The 23,795-nt window shown below is 39.1% G+C and overlaps 1 protein-coding gene across 1 annotated transcript in view; it reads left to right on the top strand.

Moving 5' to 3' along the window:
- The first annotated feature begins 5,909 nt into the window (after positions 1–5,909).
- The window catches only part of GAP43 (growth associated protein 43), a 104,540-nt gene continuing 86,654 nt past the window's right edge, over positions 5,910–23,795 (top strand). The window contains exon 1 of the mRNA XM_079766438.1: positions 5,910–6,007. Within this exon, the coding sequence (XP_079622564.1) occupies positions 5,978–6,007 (30 nt within the window). The 5' untranslated portion in view covers positions 5,910–5,977. The remainder of the gene's footprint in view (positions 6,008–23,795) is intronic.

Raw genomic sequence — 23,795 nt, 5'->3', positions numbered from 1 at the left:
CCAGGTTCTGGCTTCAGACCCTTGTCTGCCTGCGGGAAACAGGATGAATTCTGGCAGTAAGGCCATACTGAAATAAGGTCAGCCTAATTAATATGGTGACATCATACCACAGGTGCAGCTATGTCTGCCTGAAAGACTTGGGCAGGCTCAGACAACTTCAGAGTCTTCTCTCTCACAATCTGATCTTGTGTTGCACCTAAACATTTTGGCACTTCCATAAAATGAACACTATTAAACCTTCCTCACAATACCAGGTCCCTTTTGGGGTCTCCTCACATCTGAATTTTGTAATCTCATTCTCCAAGCTTCCCAAGTTCAGTCTTCAAACCATTTTTGGTTTGTCCCTTTTTCTCTCACCCATGAATATTCTCTGTGAGGTAAATGAGACAGATATGTAAATCATAAAATAAGTCATACATGAAACATGCTAGGCACTCAACAAGTGACAGTTCACATTCTCTTCCACCTTCTCTCCCTGATTTAGGCATTAGAATGATTTTCTGTTTCTCTCACTGAGCCCCCTTATATCTTTCTCTCTATTCCATACTATACAACATTACATATGTATTCTCTAAAATATTCATCCTCACAAACCAATATCTGATCCCCTATAGTGATTGCCTTGTGTTCCTCAAAAAGCTATATCCAAGTCCTAACCTCTATAACCTGTATATGTGATCTTACTTGGGGAAAAGGGTCTTTACAAATACACGTAAATTATGAATCTGGAGATAAGATCATCCTTGATTTAGATTGGGCTCTAGATTCAATGACAGGTGTTCTTATAAAAAGAGGGGAAGACCATCTGAGAAGGAGGAAAATTGGAGTGATGCATCTACAAACCAAGGAAAGGCAAGGACTGCCCACAGTCACTAGAAGCTAGGAGAAAGGTATGGAATGGAGTCTCCCTCAGAGCCTCCAGAAGGAACTAATCCTGCCAACATTTTGAATTCAGACTTAGAGAAATATGAGAGAATAAATTTTTGTTGTTTTAAGTTTGTGGAAATGTCTTATGACAGTCCTACATCATTAATATCCTGACCCTTCAGATCCTTCTTAATCTGGGTGTGTAGCCTACCTTCCAAGGATCTCCCATCTCTCCTTTCCAACTTCTCCTCTTCTGTATATCACTAGTCCCGTGGTCATGCAGAGATTATTTGTGCACGTTGCCTTTTCTAATGTGATGCCTTTCCCTCTAAAACTCATTGTGCTTTCTCCACCTGTTCAAATCCTAATCATGAAATGAAAACCCATCCTAGTCCACAGTGATTTCTTTCCTATTCTGAATTCTTATAACACAGATTTGACATCAAATCCTGTTTTGTTAAAACAGCATTTGTTTTGTTTTTCATATATGTGTGTACCTCCTTAAGGGTAGGATGTTTTTGCAACATAGAAAATGTTGAATAAATGAATAAAGTCAGAAAGTACTGATAAAGAATGCTGGTTTTGTGGACTGAATTGTGCGCGCCCCCCCCCCCCCAAAAAAAAAAATCCTATGTTGAAGCCCTAATCCCAGTACCTCAGAATGTGACCGTATTTGGAGATAGGTCCTTTAAAGAGATAATTAAGGTTAAATGAGGTCATATGGGTGGGCTTCAATATAATTGGACTAATGTCTTTTAATAAGGAAATTCAGACACAGAAAGACACCAGAGATGCACAAGCACAGAGGGACCACCATATGAAGAGGCAGTGAGAGGGTGGCTGTAGGGCAAAGAGAGGGCTCTGGAATAGATCTTGCCCTTATGGACCTCAGAGGAAGCCAACCTTGACCTTGGTCTTCCAACCTCCAGAACTGTGAGAAAATAAGCGTCTGCTATCTAAGCCCCACAGTCTGTGGTATTTTGTTATGACAGCCCTAGTACACCAATACAGCAGGTAAAAGGTGAAGACTAAAAGTTAAAAAAAATAAACTCCTGGAAGGGGGAGTAAAAAGACAAAATCTATTTCTACCTCAATTGATGACACGCTTCTCTCAAGTGCTAGCCATAAAATGGCACACTATCTGACAGAGCCTGTAGTCCAACTCAGTGACTTTTGGATTTATTATGGAAATATCATTTTACTATGGAATTAAAAAAGATATGAGAATAGAACTGGGACCTGGCCTCACCACTCTTTACCTTCTTTTAGAATGATGTTATTGTCTAACCTATAGTCGGGAAATTTCCTGATAGTTTCATGAGTTAATCTGCTAATCTAAAATTATATAAACCTAAGCATTTTCTGGGATTGGCTATATGGACTAGTGGGTTTATTGGTAGAGATCAAAACAACACTGGTTATTTTATTTTTATTATATATATATTGTCAAGGTCACATTAGTGTGTGCTTTTCTCTTCTTCATTCCTCTATCATCCCATAACTTCCATTACTGAAGTGGGGGAGGGGTCATATTGGATTTTATTCCATATTGTTCAAATTAAATTTGGAATTCTTTGTTTGTTTGTTTGTTGTTTTTTTGTTATCCTCATCCCAGGATATTTTTCCATTGATATTTTTTCAGAGAGAGTGAAAGGGAGGGAGACAGAGAGAGATGAACATCAATGTGAGAGAGACACATTGATAGGTTACCTCCCGCATGTGCTAGGGCCAGAGATTAAGCCTGCAACTGAGGTATGTACCCTTGACCAGAATCAAACCCAGTACCCTTCAATCTATGGGCTGACACTGTATCTACAGAGCCAAATCAGCCAGGGCTGGAATATTGTTTTTTAAATCCTAACCCAAGGATATGTTCTTCATTGATTCTAGAGAGAGACTAAGGGTAAGGAAGAGAGAGAGAGAGAGATGTGAGAAAGAAACATTGATTGGTTGCAACCTGGGTATGTACTTTGACTTGGAATTGAACCCAGGATCCTTTGGTGCACAGAACCACACTCTTACCAACTGAGACACACTGGCCTGAATTTGAAATATTGAGATTCCTTCTGGGAAGTAATTTTCAGAGGTTCATTGACAGAATGTAAAATGTCCAGAGTAAGGCATCCAAGATGGGCCAGGCTTTAAATACTGAGGCTTCTGAGGGTGCTTGAAATCGCTGATATTTGGTCAGAAATACATGGAGGACTTTCTACTAGATGATGATATCAGCTTGTTCCCCATGGCCCTTGAGGTAAGGGCTGGGCCTAATAGGTGGGCCTTTCAGAATACTAATTTCATTTCAACACAAGAACTTTCACTACATAGTCTAATTTCCTAAGGACCAGAAGTAAAGAGGTGTAGAGAACCATTGAGTAGCAATGCATTTTAGTAGCTAACAGGGTTTTGGAGTCGTAGGTCTTATTATCTGTGGGACCTAGTCTAGGTACTTAATTTACTTACCTTTCGAATCAACATCAAAATGGATTAATGATTGTAATGACCTCATTTACAGTATTAGATGAAATATTGCATGTGAACTACTAAAAAAAAAATGATGTCAAGAGTGGTGGCTTAACATATGTGTCATCTTAAAATTCATCCAGGCCCATGACTAGTTTTGAGTACTAGACTCTGTTTGACTTTATTATGTCCCTTAGGTTCCAAATTTTCTTCCAATAAATAAAAAAGAAAAGAAGCTATAAATAGGAGGGCTGAGGGGAGTGCATTGAAAGGGCAAGGAGTTGGCCTCTTTCTATGGCTTACTATGTGAGCTTATACTAGCTGCCTTATGCTGGACCACATAATGAGTCTGTTTAAACACCAGAAAAAAGCAACTCTTCTCCCTTGTCCTCAGTTCTCACCTTTTCTGCTTCCTTCCTTTATCACTCTCTAGCCCCTTAGCAGGCTAGGTAGGGTGATCCTAATCCATAAACAGAATGTCTCTGATGAAGACATTTCTTACATTATTTACCCTCTTCTATCACTTACACTCATAGAAAGCTGTTTTTGAAAGCTTGGCTCTGACTGGGCTCATTACAACATTAAAAAATATTAAACTCAGAACCTAACTTTATTTATTTATTTATTTATTTTTAATCCTCACCCTAGGATATGTTTTTATTGACTATTTTGTTTGAGAGAGAGGGAGAAAGAGAGAGAGAGAGAAAGAGAGAGAGAGAGAGAGAGAGAGAGAGAGAGAGAGAGAGAGAGAGAGAGAGAGAGAAACATCCACGTGAGGGAGAAACATCAATTGGTTGCCTCCAGAACACCCCTCCTGGGGATGGAATCTGAAACTGGGGATGGAATTTGAAACCTTTAGGTCTAAGGGATGAAGCTCCAACCAAGTGAGCCACCCACCTGGCCAGGGCCTAACTCTATATTTTAATCATAACATATGAAAGCTAAGAAGCAAATGGAGAGGAATGAAAGGCCAAGTAAAGCTGGATCTTCAGCAGGTGAGGCTCAGGAAGACCTCTGGGGACAATTTATAAACATCAATCCCTGAGTATCTATCTCTCTGAGACAAACCCTTCTGATATGGTTGTACCTCGAATTTTGTCAAAACACATCTTGCATATATTAAGCTCAGTGATCCTGATAATATATATGATAATAACTGTCTGGTTAACATCTATTAACTAGGCTCATGTCTAGGAGCTGAAAGAATATGAGCTGTTTAATTGGGAATGTTCAGCATCACTAATGAACAACAAGAAATAGTATGAAAAGTTCTTTGAGATAGTCCCTTGGAAATTCACCAAAATTTCAGAAAAGTACAGTCTGTGAGGTAAATCTACTATGTATTAAGAATGGCTTCATTGTGCTTTGCATACATTTGTTATTTGTTCTTCACCAATAATAGGTTGGCATTATTATCCCTATTATAGAGATTAGAAAATTAGGTGCAGAGAGGTTCAGTAACAGTCCCAAAATTGCACAGTACTATATATCTAAAAATTATATTATTTACACTTTTTAAAAAATAAATATTTTTATTGATTTCAGAGAGGAAAGAAGTGGGAGAGAGAGATAGAAACATCAATGATGAGAGAGAATCATTGATCAGCTGCTTCCCACATGCCCCCCAGTGGGGATCAAGCCCACAGCCAGGCATGTGCCCCTGACCTCAATTGAACAAGGGACCCTTTAGTCCGCAGGCTAAACTACCCACTGAGCCAAACCAGCTAGGACAATATTAGTTATTCCTAAACTCAAGTGCTTAGACTGTTTAAAATGCAATATATTCATGGATTTTTTTTCAAGGATATTGGAACATATATGAGATATGTTTGTGCATATCTCAGCTTATATGTATGTACTAGTATTTATTTTAAGTTATATGAATACTGAGTACAGTATATACACAATGTGTAATATTATTTTTTGAGAGAACTTAACCCTTCACAATTATTAACTGCATAATACTAAATAGCAGATATAACGTGTTGTATAAGTCTGACTATTCATTCAGAATAGCTATTCTTTGCTCTTATGATATTGGGAAAAGAACAGAGTTAGCAAAGAAATACAAGCATTCCTCAAGCCCCTCTTCCATGTAAAACACATCCCATCCAATCTCCTGAACCGGCTGGAATATACTTCTCTGCCCCCACCCCACCCACTCTCTCAATGCAGTGAGAAAGTCGGTGGGTAATTGGGTCCAGATTGGAGATGTTTAAATATTCATGAGGCTGGCAGGGGACTGGGAGGGGGCGACTGTCTAGAATGGAGGTGGGGGCTGGGGAAGTGATTAGTCATTGAAAGCTAGAGAACAATTCTGAGAAAGAGATGGAGAGACGGAAGAAAAAGAAAGACAGAGTAGATGGGGAGGGGAAGAGAGAGAAAAGAAGAGGAGAGAGAGAGAAAAAAAAAAGAGAGAGAGAGAAGAGAGAGGAGAGAGCATGTGCGATGAGCAATAGCTGTGGACCTTACAGTTGCTGCTAACTGCCCTGGTGTGTGTGAGGGAGAGAGAGGGAGGGAGGGAGAGAGAGCGCGCTAGCGCGAGAGAGCGAGTGAGCAAGCGAGCAGAAAAGAGGTGGAGAGGGGGGGAATAAGAAAGAGAGAGGAGGAAAGGAGAGAAGGCAGGAAGAAGGCAAGGGACGATACAACCATGCTGTGCTGTATGAGAAGAACCAAACAGGTAGAGCTAAAGATTTTTACTTCTTGCTGTTGTGAAATTACTAGAGTACAGTATTTCCCTGTAAAGGCAGGAAAAATATTTTAACTGCTTCTGTTCTGGCCATGGTGCTCGCGTTTCCTTAGCCTCTGGTAACTGATGGTTGCATCCCAGCTTTTATTCTCTATTCTGTCTCTCATGCTCTGGTTTGGGATTGCAGCTACTAATTTAGATGACGATAGGAAAAAATACGCCTGTTTGGCTAGAAATAAGATTATTTATTTATTTATTTTGGCTATTAGTTAATGTTCAGCATTTCAGGTCTGGTTTTGCGGGTGTGGATGTAGAAACGGATCTGGGAGAAATATGTAGGTTTTATCTGTAAGATGGGGAAGCAACCCTTTATATTCTTTGCAAAAAGCAGGTTGAAAGAATCATATTTAGTAATGAGTACAGCTTGTTCCGTGGTACAATTTTCTCACATGTGCTGCGGGAGAAGCCTTAGTTCCTACATGCCTGAGCCTCAAATGGGCGCAGGTATTAATGGAAGAACATATGAAGGTTTTATTTATTTATTTACTTGTCAATGAATGAAACTGATTTGGGAGATGCTTTTTTATTTTCTTTTTCTTTTTTTCTCTTTCAAAAAAATCTGAAGGCAACTGGGGCTGGGGGAGAAACTGGCCGCGTAGAAGGGGAAAATCCCCGTAGCGATTGTGCACCCACCAGCTGTCCGAGAAGAGGGTGGACCACGCCCCTAGGAGCTTTGAGCTCCGAGGGGATGGGAAAGATGAGCCCAGTATTACCTGTTGGAAATCAGGTCTTTCCTCCCCTTCCCTTGCATTTTTCCTGGGGTTGTCAGTGACCAGAGTCAGGCTAACATTCTGGATAACGAGCATTTGGTGACTCATTTTCATCCGGAAGAGGGACACACACAAGGTTAGAAGGATCCGAGGCCCCGCCCCCCCTCCCCCACTGCCCAGGTTTTTCTTCCATTTCAAATTGCTCACTTATTTCTTGAAAGACATTTTAGAAACTTGTTTGGAGTGAGGGTAGGGAGGAATGAAGGGTATGGTGTTCAGCAGGAACCGACAGTGCCCTGGCATTCGCCAAATGAAGCTTTCAAACATTTATTGGAACACGTTTGAGTGATTTTGGCGAAGGTTAAGGAGAAAAATGGGTGTGGGATATGGGTGATGGGTGTGCCTGTGCGCGCGCGCCCGCGCGCCCGCGCGCGTGCCCGGAGGAAGGGGATGGCAGTCTTGGTTAAAGAAGCCTTTTGCAGATTGATTGCCTTAGGGGTGGAGTGCAAGAGATAGGAATTGGGCATTATTCCTGTGCAGGTATTGGATACTGGGCAATTTGTAATACACTCGCTGAATCGGAAGGGGGTGAAGGGGGAGGGGGGTGGAGAAGAAACAGCCTGCCAGATTAGAACATTTAGCCAGCGCCCTGAAAGGAGGGGCGGGAGTGAGGATGAAGGAGAAGGAAGAGGAAGGGGAAGAGGAGGGGAAGGGAGACAGAAGCAGAATATCAGCGCAGTGCATGCATGCATGCATGCATGCATAAATAAATAAATACATAAATAAATAAATAAATAAATAAATAAATAAATAAAGTACCCGGCACCTGGGGTTTTGTGTGTGGTTTGGTGGTTTGTGTAGGGGTGTTTGGGGAAGAGCATGAGAATCTTCCATGCCAGACTTCCCCAAACTGTTTTATGGTTCTAGAGACTGGTGCTTCTATTGGCTTATTTTCCAAATCAGGACGCTACTTCTCCTTGTGTTCATTCTAATACATAAATGCAGTAGACACAGGTGGCTGGGTTAAGCACACTGTCAAGGAAACATCCTGAGGTTGCCCCACTGGTGAGCTGGGGAAATAAAATTTAGGAAGGCGGAGACCAAAGGAAGCCAATGCTATTCACTTAAAAAAGCTTTAATTTTGAAAAGAAGATATGCTGCTTTACAACTCTCTGCCACTCTCTGTAGACACACACAAGTATATGTACACCCCCCTTTGACAAAGGAAGCCAAGCATGATTTTTAGAAAGAATTGAGGCTAATGGAATTCCCTTCCCCAAAAGGGGACAGTTGCCTTCCCTAGGGTTCTCTCTCAGTGACAACCCCAAGTGTTCACTGGATGTGCAAAGTAATGAAGCTGAAATTTTGTGTTTGGGAGTTGTAGAAATTTGCACTAAATGTGTACAGCACCTGCACACTTCATGTACGATAGTCATGCATGTACTCTGTGTAGCTTCCACATGCCTGAATGCATTTTAGCGTAATTTATATGCATGGGAGAAAATAAAAGGTATAGAAATTGTCCTAATGTAAAAATGTGTGCTTCTCTGTGAAATGGTCCTGTTCCCTGTTTACCACTGTTGTGTATCATTCACATAAGTCAGTATGTAGGATAGAATTAAATCAGACTGAAGGAAATGATGTATTCAGGGCGTGGGCTCCATACTACACTGACTGGCATTTATGTGCGAGTACTTGTCTCACATGGGTTTCTTGCTTGTGGGTGTAATGATCCTGTATCACTCATGGCAGAATCTGATTGTGTTTATCTTCCTTTTGGCATCTAGTCATCCTAGCCTTTAACAGGGAATAAAACAAGGGCAAAAATTTGCAAAGGGCTAAACTCTGCCACACCCATAAAACCCAGCAGAAACGTGGGAGGGGGCTGGAGAGATTGCACTTCCTTCCTCTTCCACTTGAGCAGCATAAAAAGCAGTCTTGGATTTCTGAGTTGTAATACATTGCCAATGGGTGAGACGGAAGCATAAATGATCTTTATTGGCCATTAATTACCCACCACTATAGATTATTAAAGCAAGAAGAAGAGCATGGCAGTGGCATGGGGATGAGACGATGATAAAGAAGTAGGCAAAGGAGGGATAAAAGGAAAGAATTCCTGAGGTTTTATTGGTTTATGATTTTCAAATACCTTGGGGTTAACTTTAAACAGCTTGATTGCCATGCATATTGCAGATGATGAAAAAACTTGCAAGATAGGATCTGAGTCCACAAGCAAGAAAATTGTGAGGTGTTTCCTTTGTTTAAAACCAAGGAGTCTAATTGAAGTGTAAAGAATACCAATGTAAGCAAGTAGCCCCCTCAACCCCACCAACATCTGCCTTTTCCCTCATACAACAGATAGTCCTTAGAGCGTGTGATCTGTAGTTTAGAATTCCAACCTCGTCTTTCCCTTGCAGTGTTGGAAAGGTGTGGAAGGATGCCGCCTTGCTGCCTGGTGCAGAAGATTCCTCCCAGTTATAAATTAGATTCCTCCTAGTTATAAATTGGATTTCTCCTAAATCTCGCCGAGCCACACCCAGTGTCACCCAGAGACTAAGTGAATTAATTAAGTGGAGACATTCTACTTAGTATAATTGAAGCTGTTCATTTTTTAAAATGCTGAGTTCTGCCACACATTTCCGAATATAAACAGAAAAAGAAATCATTTAAAGGGATTTCTTTTTCTGCCAAATTATCTGAACTTGCAGAGAACCTTAGAAATTCAATGTGTTCATATCTAGTGGCTTTAATTCCTTTTAACCCATACACAATGAGCTCTGCTCTCTCTTGCTGACAGTCTGTAATTCTGGCCCCTCCCTCCCCATCCATGCTGAGACAACTGGGATAAGAATATGCAGGGTTAATATTTTCTCTTGCTGAGCTGGCAAAACTATAGAAACCTCCTTTCATGTTTTATGCTAAAGGGCAGTGCTCCTATTCACTGAGAGGAAGAGTGGCAAGGGATCTCTTTTGCCTCGTTCCTAATGAAATTGTCAGTGATGTGCCTGGGGCTGATAATTCTGCATACTGCAGTTTCACCTGGCCCCATAAGAAAGGGGGAGGGGTCCTTTCAGGCAATAGTAGGACATGTGTATTTACCAAATATTTTCCTTGTTCATACTGATAAAGTAAGAAGAATCTCAAATCATCCTCTAATATTAAAGGAACATTTCAAAGGATGCACATGCCCAGGTCATCTCAAGAGAAGATATAGCATTGACTTCCCTATTAGCTGTCATAGAGACTTTCAGGCAACCAAGCATGTCTGTTGTCAATCAAAGAAATGATTGTGGGCAGGGATTCTCTCTTCTGAATTTCAGAAGTGTGGTCTGGTTGCCTCTGCACCGTTGCACTGAAGTCTTCATAACATTCTGTGAGGTATTGGGAAGAGCACTGGGTAGAGTCCTTAGTCTATGAAATATACTGACTCTATGATCTTGAATGAATCACATAATCTTGGGTTTCGGTTTCCTCCTGTAAGATGGAGACTAAAAAAAAACAAATCCAAAGCAAGCAAGCAAAAATTCCACTCTGCTTGCCTTAAAGGGCTTTTGTAGCATTACACAAAATTAATGTGAAAACAATGATCAATACAAATGTAAACAAAAATTTCCATCCAAGTTTTGCAATGTGGGCCTTGGCTTAAAACCACCAATTTTTCAAGATTGTCCAGTGCCAACTATGCTGCTTTTTTCTGTTCAGAAGTTGGTTCTGGTCACAGGTTTCTCTGCTTATACTCTTGTTCCTCCTATTTTTTCTCCAGAATCTCATTCCATCATGTCCTACTCTCTGTTAAGATTTTATCTTATACTATATTAACTCCTTTCCCCACAGCCTATGACTATCCTCGTGTTTCTTCTATCTTAAAGGACTATTTCCTGACTCTTCTGTCCCATCTCTACAGTGTTCTGTCTCACCCACCTGTTAGAACAAAGTTCCTAAAAAGTCTCCCCATACTCATTTTCTCCTCTTCATCACTACCCATTCACTATTCCATCTACTTTCATAAGGTTTCTGTTCCCATAATCCCATTGAAATATGTTCTGAAAAAGACACCACATCCACTAACTTCAGTTTATGTCTTATTTGCTATCTCTTTGACATTTTGTATTGTTGGCTATCCTTCTTCCTGAAACTCTCTTCTCATTTGACCCGCATGATAACTCTCCTCATTCTCCTCCCTCTCAGTTAGGTCCATCTCAGTATGCTTTGCTGTCTTTGTTCATTCTCTTCTCCCACAAATATAGATTATCTCCAGGTTCATGATCCTGATCCATTTCTCTTCTCACTTTACACACCAATTCTAGGTGATCTCATTCATGTCCGAGTTTTAACCACCTGTGTGAATTCAAATCTGTATACTGGATATCTCTCCTTAGCTCCTGATCCATTAGGTATCTCTATTTAAATATTTAAGAGATAACCACATTGTTATGTACAAAACCATATTCAAGTCTTCCACTTAGCCTTTCTCCAAATGCCCACCACTAGCCAGTTTCCAAACTCTAGGGACCAGGAGTAATCCTGAACATAGTTCATTTTTTTTTTTTAATTCCCACATTCAGCTACTAAATCCTTAGATTCTTGTTAATAAAATTTTGTATCCATCCTCTGCTTTTCAATTCCACTACAAATATCCTGGTTCAGATTTTCATTATCTTCTCTAGACAAAGGCAATAGCTTCTCACATAGACTCCTTACCTCCATCTTGCTCTCCTTAATTCTTATTACACATAACACTGTACTTATCTTTACCTAACACAAATCTGGTCATCTGATATTCCTCCTTAAAATCCTCTAATGTCCCCACTTAACTGGAAGCAAAAATACAAACTGCTCAGCATGGATGACATGATCCAGATTTGCCTACCTTTCCAATGCTATCTTTAAACACCCTATTCTCCCATCTCATGATGCAACATAATTTTCAGGTCTTGATGTCTTTGCTCATACTGTACTCTTTGCTCACATTACACTCCTTCTCAACCTAGAAAATTCACATTTTCCCTCTACGAATGGCTCTTGGAAGCCATTCTTGACCATCCTAAGTTAAGTTTCTTCCTACCTTTTTTTGTGACTATGTTATCTATAATAATAAAAGTGTAATACGCAAATCAACCGAACAACCGAACAGCAGAACGACCATCCAGACAACCTTCCGGACGACCATGCTATGACATGCACTTGTGCCAGGCCAGCCAAGGTAGGTGCGATGTAATTGGTCAGCAACCAATCGCCCCACAATTGCCCCACAGAGGGAGGCCCAGGCCAGCCAAGTGATTGCACCCCATGCCTGTCACCCGCAGAAGGAGGTGACTGGTGGTGGTGGTGGGGGCAACACAGAACAGATGGCAAGCAGTAGCAGTGGTGGGGGTATGCCAGCTGCTGGCAGCAGGGGGAAGGAAAGTCCTGATAGGCCCTGATTGCCGGCCAGGCCTAGGGACCCTACCCGAGGGGTCCCGTATTGTGAGAGGGTGCAGGACGGGCTGAGGGACAGCCCCCCTATGCACAAATTTCATGCACTGGGCCTCTAGTCCTACCTAATAAAAGAGTAACATGCAAATTGACCCTAACTCTGCTACACCCACAAGTCACGCCCACCAGCCAATCAGAGCGAGTATGCAAATTAACCCAACCAAGATGGCTACAGCCACGGAAAAAGTAGGAGGGAGGCTTGGGTTTCCAAGGAGATAGAAGAAGCCAAGCTTTCCACTGCCCTGGCCGTCCTAAGCCTCCACTCAAGGCTACAAAGTTTCAATTATAGAAGGTAAACAAATCCAAACAGAAATGGCTGCCAGCTATGGAGTGAGCAGGAGGCTTGACTCCACTCCAGGATACAAAGTTTCAATTGTAGAAGGTAAATAAATTCCAGATACCAGGGCCTCTGCTTGGGTCGCCAGGGGGCGTGGCCGGCCTGCAAACCACCACAGGCCCCTCGCTCAGGCCGCCCCACACCCCAAAGGAACCCCCACCCTGATCCGGGACACCCTTCAGTGCAAACCAGCTGGCCCCCACCCGTGCACCAGGCCTCTATTCTATCTAATAAAAGAGTAATATGCAGATTGACCATCACTCCAACACACAATATGGCTGCCCCCGTGTGGTCAAAGATCCTGCCCCCATGTGGACACAATATGGCCACCACAAGATGGCCAGCAGGGGAGGGCAGTTGGGAGGCACCAGGCCTGCAAGGGAGGGCAGTTGGAGGCGATCAACCCTGCAGGAGAGGGCAGTTCGGGGTGACCAGGCTGGCAGAGGAGGGAAGTTGGGGGCAAACAGGCTGGCAAGGGAGCAGTTAGACATTAGTCAGGCTGGCATGGGAGTGGTTAGGGGGTGATCAGGCAGGCAGGCAGGCGAGCAGTTGGGAGCCAGCAGTCCTGGATTGTGAGAAGGATGTCCAACTGCCCGTTTAGGCCCGATCCTACGGGCAGTTGGACATCCCTCGATGGGTCCCAGATTGGAGAGGGTGCAGGCTGGGCTGAGGGACACCCCCCCTGCCCCCATGCACGAATTTCATGCACCGGGCCTCTAGTATTTTATAATATCACTATGATGTCACTTGTTGCACTATATAGCATTTTTATTTTTCTTTCTTTCTTTCTTTCTTTCTTTCTTTCTTTCTTTCTTTCTTCTTTCTTTCTTCTTTCTTTCTTTCTTTCCACATTGGTGTCCATACTATGAGCTGTTTAAGGGGAAAGGTGTAATGTTAATTTTTTTTCTATCTTCAGTGCCTACTACAGGACTTGCCAAATACAGTAATTGGATTCAACTGTAGGTGATCTGTTTGCTAAATGAATATGGAACCAGGTTTATAGACTTTCCATAAGTTGTGGCACATCTAAATGGATGGAATCACTAGTATTTTTTTTGTAAATAATTGACATCAAATTTTGAAGTGGAGCTGATATCATTGATTCTTGATACTGACCAGTAGGATAATAACCATCATTTTTTAATGAAAGCAGGCATAAAATGAGCCCATTAATACCATGTTTCTCCAAATTACCATAACTGGTACAATCTGAAAGCCTCTCATTGATGTCCTACTCTCCACCAACCAGCATATAGTCCTGCCCTCTGAGATTAGCAGAGTCCCAAGAAAGACACATGATTTACTATGGTCTTGAAGCTTTTCATGCCCTTCCTTTTTGCCCCAAGTACTTATTGTTATTGCTTTGCTCCACAACTTTTCCAAATAAACTTTGACTCATTCTTTTGTTACTCTTAGTTGACTTATTTCATTGATCATATAAAGTTCAAAATATGTTGATCTGTGCTCAGGGAACTGTGTTTAAGAATTAATTTTATTTTCATTTGGGTTTCTTTCCTTTTCACTGAAATATCCACATAATAATATTCCTCAAAGAGAAACCTTTCATGGGAGTAAAGGGGGATTGAATGGTAAGTGATTCCTCATATGTCATGTAAAAGGAGGGAGAACCAGATCAACTTTATCTTTCTTAGGTTTGAATAGACTGAAGGGATTTGGATTCTGAAGTAGGCATATTGTGGCCAATATGAGGCAAACTGCAACCACAACTTTCCATGAAAATACTTTCTGCCAGACTCCAGGAAGTGTATTTTTCTTTGACTGGATTGTCATGGCTTTGAGAAGAGAGTAAGACAAAATGATTTATAGGTAAAATTTGTCATCAACTGCTAAAGTTGAGTAGTATCTCCACACTCTTATTCTTTATCTGGGCCATTGCTCTCAATCTCTTTCTATCTCTTTCTTGGAGTTTTTCTATTTTTTTCCCTCCTCCTCTCAGGTCCAAGTATAGTTTTCCTTACTGATTACTAATGTTTAATGGGTAAAGCTAAGAAAAGAAAAACTTTCAGAAAAAGTCTGTCCCTTCCAACATTCCAAATGGGTATTTTTAGACAAAATAGGCATCTTAAGCTGTGTCTGGCACATATTAACTTCTCAACAAAAAAATATTTACTGAAGAAATAAAAGTAGGAAGGAAAAGTTTATCATGATGGACCATTATGGGAGATGTTTGGGTCAGAAGACTATTCTCATGTACCTATTCAGAGCTGACTTTGTGTAAATGTACATTCAACTCTATCAGTCCTTCTCACAGGTAGTTGTGGTCAAATTTACACTTCCCTGTCCTGTCTGCTTAGATGAGAATAGTACACTTGCTGTGAGTTTACATTGTAGTATGAGAGTCTGACCCTTCAGATTTCCTATCCTTAATTACTTACAGATCTTATTTTCTTAAATGTTGTTTGTTTAATGTCCTGTTTCATGTCTTTGTAGTGGAATAAACTCTTTCCCTGGGTTCTAGACCTGGCTATGACAATTGCTTGTCGTGTGACCTTGGGTAAGTAACTTAATCTTTCTGATCCCTAGTTTATTCATCTATGTAGTGGACACATAAAAAGAACACTCCAATCCTGACTTTTCTTTTCTACTAGACTGGTTTGAGGTTCAAATTAAGTTATAAAAATAAGTGTTTTATAAACAATATATTTTTCAAATATAGAATATTGTTAATTGAGGAATTCCACATATTGAAACCTAAAGTATTTATATTTCTTTGCAAAGTAGTACCCTTACTCCTGTATGGAATATACTAGTAGATCGATTATTGATAGAGATAGAGATATAGAGATAGAGATAGAGATAGAGATAGAGATAGAGATAGAGATAGAGATAGAGATATATATCTCCCATTCTCACTCCTTCTCTCCTATTCACTACAGAGTAAATATTAGCCAGATGGATGGGAGACCCCAAGGATCAGTCCAAATTAGAAAAATTCAATATATTTATTTTAACTTTTTCTGTTTTAGTCTTTCTTTTCACATCTATACTTCTCTTCTCCATTTGCTAAATTGGCTGCTTCTCCACCTCACTTCTAAATTGGGTTCTCAGCACTAATATTACCAGGCATGCTGTGCTCACATCCATCACACGAGTGCCCAATCAGGCAGAAGAGTAGAGAAGGAGTGTGGGACTGGGTAGGAGACTGAAAATGGGATGAAGCCTGGTTGAGGGAAATTCAAAGATTATCACCTGAATACAATTTTTATACAACTTTAGGACTCCTCAATTTACCAGGAATTAATCTTGATCAGAAGTGATATATAATCCTGAACCTTTTCCACCTCAACTCTAAATGCCATAAATAATTTTTGAAGCTCTCAGGATCTCTACAAAGGACATTTCAGTTCTCCTGTATTCCTGGTTGATTGGGTTAAGTGACCAATTTAATAATACAAAATTTATAAAATTTTCATATAAGCAATGGAGTTTTTGCAAACTAAATAATCTTATTTCTTATATATGGATAATATTCAAAAATATTTTTTAAGTATAATAATTGGATCAAGTTTGTCTAAGGGATTTTGTTTTTCCTAGAAACCAAAAGTTTAAAATAGAACAATTAATATCATGCATATTTTGAAAAATACTTTTATATAGGGAGCTTATATTTAATTTAACAGAAAGATACGTTACCTAGAAATTTGGAAATACACTAGTATCTAGAGAGAAATAGTTATTTCTTTTATTATGTCCTGTGGTTGGCTAATGGTATCCCTTTTAATCCTTTGCTCTAGCCATCTGTCTCTGTCTCTTACTCTCTCTGTTTCTCATGCCATCTCTCTCTGTCTCATCTCTACACACACTCATATGCTTCTATTGTTTGTCTTTAATGGAATACAAGTAACAGAAACAAGCTTTAATGGTATATATAAGGGATCTACTGAAAGAAAACTAGATATCTCAGAAATTATAAAGTTTAATAGCCAAACTTAGGAGAACCAGAGTAGAACTGGGAACCTCAACAACAGGAATTCATATACTTTCTTTCTGGAGCCCTGCCTTTAAAGGACTCAGTTACTAATAACCCTAGCTTTTCTGTTTCTTCATTCAAATTCTTCAAAATTCTAAATGGGGAGACAGAGAAATGAGAGAGAGAGAGAGAGAGAGAGAGAGAGAGAGAGAGAGAGAGAGAGGGAGAGAGAGAGAGGAGAGAGAGAGAGGAGAGAGAGAGAGAGAGAGAGAGAGAGAGAGAATAAGCAAAATAATTAAAATGAGTGAATCTGATTAGTCCTTTTTTTCAGGTCAGCTAGTTACCAATGGACCAACCATCTCTGACTAGAGGAAGGGCCAGGTCACATGGTTCAGACAAAATTTCTGAAAGGCTATACCCAATCTAGTGAGAGAATAATCTGGGTGAGAAAGTTTCTCCTGAATATATACTTATATATCCATAATGGGGTAGCTACCCAGATCAGGATGGACTTGCCTCAAATGTGGTGGACCACTAATTTTTCTCTTTGGTCGTTTTCATTTTGGCTTGTATTGCATATTATTATTGGTAGGGCTCTCTGAAAAGAAGTAGTAACAACACAGATTGCTGATCTCGTGGGCTTTTATACCTAAAAAAGCAAGGTTAGGGAAAATCTCCACATCTGGAGTTGACAGTACAGATTTTTCACTGTCTTTCAGAAGCTGAACTCTGGCAGGTAGGCAAATACCACCTGTCTGTCTAAGAGGAATATTAGCTATCAAATATTCTTGCCAATTTGGCACAGTAGAGCTTTCCTCTCTTTTCTTTTTTAATGTGCAGGATCTGTTTCTGTGAAAGGATTGGGCAATAATAGGTGTAAAAAATCTCCCTTAGATTTATATCAGAGAAATGCTACTCTTTGATATTAATCATCTCATTTTGAATGTCATTGAATTAAGTCCATCAATAATCATGATATTTATCTATTTTTAGCAAATTGGCACTTTCTAAAATATTGAGCTGTTGTCTCTATATCCACCAGTTTGCTCTACAAGTAGAATTTTGTAATTAGCCTTTCATCCATTATTTGTAATCCCAGTTCCAATAATTATTCAAAAATGTTATTTAAAAAATGTTTCGAAAGACCTGAATATTTCCCATTATAAATATATAAAGGAGTTAGATAAGGCAAAAAATAAAAAAATAAACAAAATTATCTCCAAAGGTTAAACAAACTCAATAACTGTCTGCTTATCTAAATGACTTCAGAATCTCTTAGCACAACTAGCCTAGGAACTAGCCTAGACTAGGAGCTGTTAGAATGCAAATCCTCTTCCCACTCCTACTTGCTTTAATTCTAAACCAACTTACCTGCTTGACATGTAAACTGAGAAGTAAAATTAATCATCAGATTAGATCCTTAACAGTTATTCCAAAAGATGCATTCCACTGTTGTACTCAAACTCTAGTAGAGGCAATTGTCTCTATTATTTGCCAAAATAATAATAATAATAATAATAATAATAATAACAATAACAATAATGAAAAAATCAAGGCAGAATTTCTTTAAAGGGAAAATTCTCAGTTTCTAAATAATTAACTTGCAGTTAGATTTCTAAGTACATGTTGTATTGAAAGTAATCCACTTTAGTTCTCTACTCTCTTCAGGGTTCTAATGGGAGAGGAGAAAGAAGCATTGAGTATATTGGGAGTAGACATTGAATTTCAAAATTCTTTCTCTTTAAATCAATGAAAAAATTATATTTTATTTGAGTGATGTAAGGGAATAGTTGAGACTTCACAAGTGATCATAAACTTCTCTCACTTCATCTTCAAAGACCCAGGTATTTGGAGGGTTTTCTTCCTGTTTTATTAGATTAATCTTTCTTAAAATTTCTGAGATTTTCAAAAGGGAGGATAATAGTATTATCTCATTTAAAAATATTGACCCTTTCTTTAGTCAAATCGTATTTGAGAGTTTGGTTTACTCAAAATATATTTTTTCCTGAAGTGTAAGATCTTTAGAATCTTGCCCTTGTCCTCTAGCAATTGTTTACTCCAGTGAAAGAGAAGATGATTCTGTTTTCTCTATCACCTGAGAAAACTACTCTGGAGAAATCAGGTTGGTATTTAGTATTCATTTGAACATCTTTCGTGCTAATCTAAATTCCGTGTTCCCCATGTCTTTGATTGCCTTTCATTGAAAGACACAAGGTAATAACTTTGGATAACTCAGCTATATTTGTACTCCATACTGATGGACAGTTAACTGAAGAGCTGTATAGAAAATATCAACAAAACCTAGTTTCTTGCATATTCTTTCTTCTATCTTCAACTTCATACTTGACATCTTTGGGGTAAAGCCAGTATAAAGGGGAAAATGTAGATTATAATTGAAAAGGGAGGAAGAGTTATAAAATAGAATTACTCAATTTGGAATTGGGCCATAACCCTCTAGTGAAAATTGTCTTGGGAATATTAATCTTATCAGTTACTAAATTCTATTTGCAATGTCAGACTTCACTTCTAAACATCTGGAAGGTACAATAATCCCAAGAACAAGAGTATTCAGGGAAGAATCCAACAAGTTTGGGAGACTAGTGTAATAAATTATACTTAAGCATACTTAGGACCAGTTTTTATCCTCACTTAAGTGGGAAAATCTAGTGATTCTTGGTTAAAAAAACAATGCCAATTTTGTCATCACAGGAATTGTTCTATTTTATGTTAGACTATATTTCAGTGATTAAGGGTTTTCCTCCAGACTGCTACAATTCTCCTATATTATCATTCTAGAATCATGGAAATTGATAGTCTCGTGCACAGACTAAAGTTTATTTTATTAAGTATATCTTATCAAAATTGTTACTTTTACTGAACTTGGGTATATTGTAAAAATCCATCCATAAAGAACCAAGCTATAAGAACCATAGGAAAACCCATAGAAAAATTAACTTCTCCATAATTTAAGATTTACAGATATTAAAAATATTTTCCTTCTTTTCTTTGATGTCACCTCAGAAAGTGTCATGTAAAACTAATTATTTTCTTCCTAGATGAAACTATTTTCTCCCTAAATTAGACCTCTGAGTCCCGTACTTTTGACAATATATTTTTTTGAGATACCAACAATTTCCAGTTACCAGCTCATTCCTTAGAATAACTGATTACTCTTCCTTCCTATATGAAATCCATGCATGCTCTTATCAGTTACTAAATTCTATTGCAATGTCATTCACATCCATCCTTTCCTTCTTCTATCAGCCTTTTTCAAACAGCATCCTAGAAGAGAACCAAGCCCTAACATCCTAAGGCCCTAAAGCCCATGAATTAACCTCTTTCCTCTGCATCTAGACCAGACTGGTACTACCTACATGCCATTCTTGTGAAAATGAAGAAAAAGGTCACTCAAATCTTTGCTGTTGTTGTTAGATGAAAAACCACAGGTGAAAGAGACTGGATAGCCATCAAAATTCCCTGCTTTAGGCATCACCTTTACACACTGCCTGTTGGTTAATCTTACATTGCACTTCCCTTCTCCTCAAAATTGCAATTGCTTTTCGGTGTTTATAGGTTTAATTGTATATATTTATGATTGTTTTCCCAGGCTTGTTTGAATCTGATACCAATTTCCTATTCTTGCCTTACCTCCTACTGGCTCTGCCATTGACTAGGCTTATAAATTTAAACAAATTTAATCACTCTGGCTTGTCATTCCTATATAAGCAAAACATTGAACTGAGTTTTCTCTAAGGCTTTCCAACTTATAAAATAAAATAACATGTTCTATAACAAAGCTCCTCTACTCTGGCATTCTGTCCCAGACAGTCTTAGCATAAATTTAAGTATTAGTTTCCTTGTATCTTTCTTCATTGTCATTTCCACTACTTGGAAAGTCCCCTTTCTGCCTCACTCAATCTCATCCAACCCCTGAGGCCTGAATAAAGAGTTCTCTTCTTTGTGAATGCTTTCCTGACTACCATATTTCTCTTAGTTCTTCAGTAGCATATATTACCTGTTCAGTTTCTTTGGCATTCACTAAGCAAAGCATTACTTGATTATCCTTTTGTATTTGTATGTACCTAATTTCCCCCCAACTAGTTTGCAAACCCTTTGAAGTTAAGGTATTGAGTTCAGTGCCTGACTCAAGAAACATATGTTGATTGATTGATATCTACCCTGAGAGAGCTCTGCATTAGACTCTGTTGGGGTATACAAGACAAATAGAAGGCTCTGTAAACTTTCAGAAAGACAAGTAAAGCAATGACATTTCTGGGATATCTGAAACCATGACACATGCCCCCTTTCCTGAATTTCTTTACTTTCCTGGCATCCATAAACATCTATTTTTGCTGGTTTTTCTCTCCTATATCTTTGGCTGTACATTGTTCTTGCCTGTTTGTTTGTTTTTTCTTCTTGGCTCCTTTTTCTTTACCAATCTCTGAAAAGTTGTGTCCCAGGCTTTTGTCCTTATTCTTGTATGTTCTTTCTCAACAGAAGTTCCATGGATAATCTAATCTATGTTCTCAGATGGACTATGGGTCTCAAATTCTCTAGGCTTCATAATTACTGGGGTCTAAAGCTTTATATATAACTGTCTACTGGAAATCCTTTTTTTTTTTCTGATGACCCTCAAGACCTCCAACCTCAACATATCTTAAAAATAAGTCATCATCTCTTGTTTCCAAATCTCATCCCCTTTCTCATTCAGTCATCTAAATGGAAATGGAACCTTGATTCATTCCACAGTATTTTACTTTTATCATTTGACTAGAGGCCCAGTGCATGGATTAGTGCATTGGTGGGGTCCCTCGGCCTGGCCTGTGGGGATTGGGCCAAAACCAGGGCTCCCACATCTCCTCAGGGGTCCCAGATTGTGAGAGGGTGGTTCTTGGGTGACACACCCTGGAATCGGGCTTCTTCTTCTCTGGTTCTGGGTGTTTTACTTGAGAACCGCAGCTGCCAAGTCACCTCAGCTTGGCAGCTCCTGCGTTGAGACCCCTGGTGGCCAGTGTGCATCATAGCTACCAGTTGGACAGTCAAATGGTCAGAGAGTCGCTTTGGCTTTTACACATATAGATTCCACTTTTTCTAGTTTCTATAAGTAAAAACAAAATTTTTTTTATTCTTTATTTTCCCTCACTACCTCAATTATGTCTTCACTCTGTTCACTTTCCTCCATTTCCACTGTCCTTTCTAACTCAGTTGTCTCTCATGGAGACTAATGCAATAGCCTTCCCTTCTAATTTGCTTTCTTTTACCCTCACTCCTTAAATTATTCTCCCCTCAGTATTCAGAATGTTTTTTTAAAGTGTCTGTCAAATCATGTATCTTCCCAACTTAAAAACTTTAAATAGCTCTCACTTCACTTAGAATCAAAACCAAACTCATTAGAGCATGGCCTGTAAAATCCTACATGATTCAAGCCTGGTTTCTTTGTTGGGCTTCTTATAACTATACCCATCTTGATCACCAAGTCTGCTGACCTCCTTTCAGTTTTTAAAACATACCACACACATTCCTTCTTCAAATATTTTGCATGTGTTATTTCCTCTACCCAGAATGTTCTTTCCCTGATTCTTTGAGAGGCCTTCTGTGACAAATCCATCTGTGTGGTGTCCAAATCACTATCTAATACATTACCCCACTTCTTTTATTTTCTTTTAGAATTGCTCTCAATCTGACTTTTTAAAAAAGAATGTTTACTTGTTAATTTTCTGGTCCCTGCCTATCTCTTAAAACTTCAGAATCCACCCTCTTCACATCACACACACCATTGAAATTGAATAATTTCATGGAATAACCCATATTTTTTCATCTTTTCTCCCTTTCCAACCACTGTTCCTTTTGTCTGGGATGCCCTCCTTTCTCTCATTTTCTAAGTAACACATTTCCAATTTACTTCCACAATGTGGCTGAAGTTGTTCTCCTCTTTATGGAGGAGACTCCCTGATCCTCCAGTCAGATACGATCATCCTCTCCTTTGTGGCTTCCTTATCTAGTACATGCCTCTACTACAACATTCAACAGACTGCATTATAAGTATTCATTTACACACCTGTCTGTTTTGCTATACTAGGAGCTCCGTTAGGAAAGAAAATCATGTTTCATTTATTGCTTATGTATAGCTCTAGTTCAATGCTATGCACATAATAGGATCCAATTAAATAGGAACTGAGTAAACAGAGCCTAAACAAATGAACAAATATCAGTGTCTGCTGAGTAGTATGTGATGGCAAAATTTGTGCAAAGGTTTCTCATTTCCCACTGATCAATCATGGAACCTGCCCACTCTGGCACAGTTTATAATTGGGCACCTAATAGATATCTCACACAGAGCTAAGGCCACACATACTTGGTTTTCACCCAAGCGGTGCCAGCTGGTTATTTCAACAAATAAGAGTCACCATTTTATAGAAAGATACTTTAATAGGAACAAAAACATAGCCATATTTAACATAAATAACTTTTTATGATATGGGCTAAGAATGAGTAGCAGTTTAAAATATATAGCTATAGTTTTCTTAAACCATTAATTTGCCTACTAAGCCTGGTGCTAAACATTTAACCCTTTCCTAACATCTAAAGCTGTGTCTTCTGGTGCTGATCCCACAGGAATAATGGTGAGGCTTCATATCCTACCTCTTTGTCAATGATATGACTTGTAGCTTCATGTACACACATTCTCTCTCCTTTCACTCTCTTTAATTTCTAGTTAGAAAATTTATACGCTATGATGTTTAATTGTTGTTGTTTTTCCTGGTCCCAGTATACATGCTATGAAAGCATCTATCTGTCTGATGTTGTTGTACCTATTCCCAAATAATAAACAAAAAACAAAAAAAGATACTAGTAGATTTCCCTACAGGGGAATGAAGAAACAATGGCCAGGTAATCATTAACTTAACACCTAACTTACACACAAAACTATGACACCTTCTGAGTTGTGTTGCTGAGAAGGAATGGGGCTCCCCCTTGGAATTCTGAAGAGGGAGAAATATTTTTCAAAGTAGTCTATTTCCTTTTTTAAGAATATATATGAGAATCAAGAAGGGAGGAGAATGATTCATGGTCATTAAATAGCTAAATCTCTTTGAACTTAAGCTAAACAACATAGAGATTAAATATGCTCTTTTTTGTTTGTGTGGATGGGAAACTCAAACACTTCTATAGACTTATTTCTTCAGGAAATGGTAGTCTAAGTTTCAAACTGCTAACTTGCAAAGCAAATTTTGGAAACACATTGCATTTATAGGCAGGGGTGAT

Source organism: Cnephaeus nilssonii, assembly GCF_951640355.1.
Source record: "Cnephaeus nilssonii genome assembly, chromosome: 3".
Taxonomy (NCBI): Eukaryota; Metazoa; Chordata; class Mammalia; order Chiroptera; family Vespertilionidae; genus Cnephaeus; species Cnephaeus nilssonii.
Note: the sequence above shows the minus strand (reverse complement) of the source record. Positions and strands in the feature narration are given on the sequence as shown.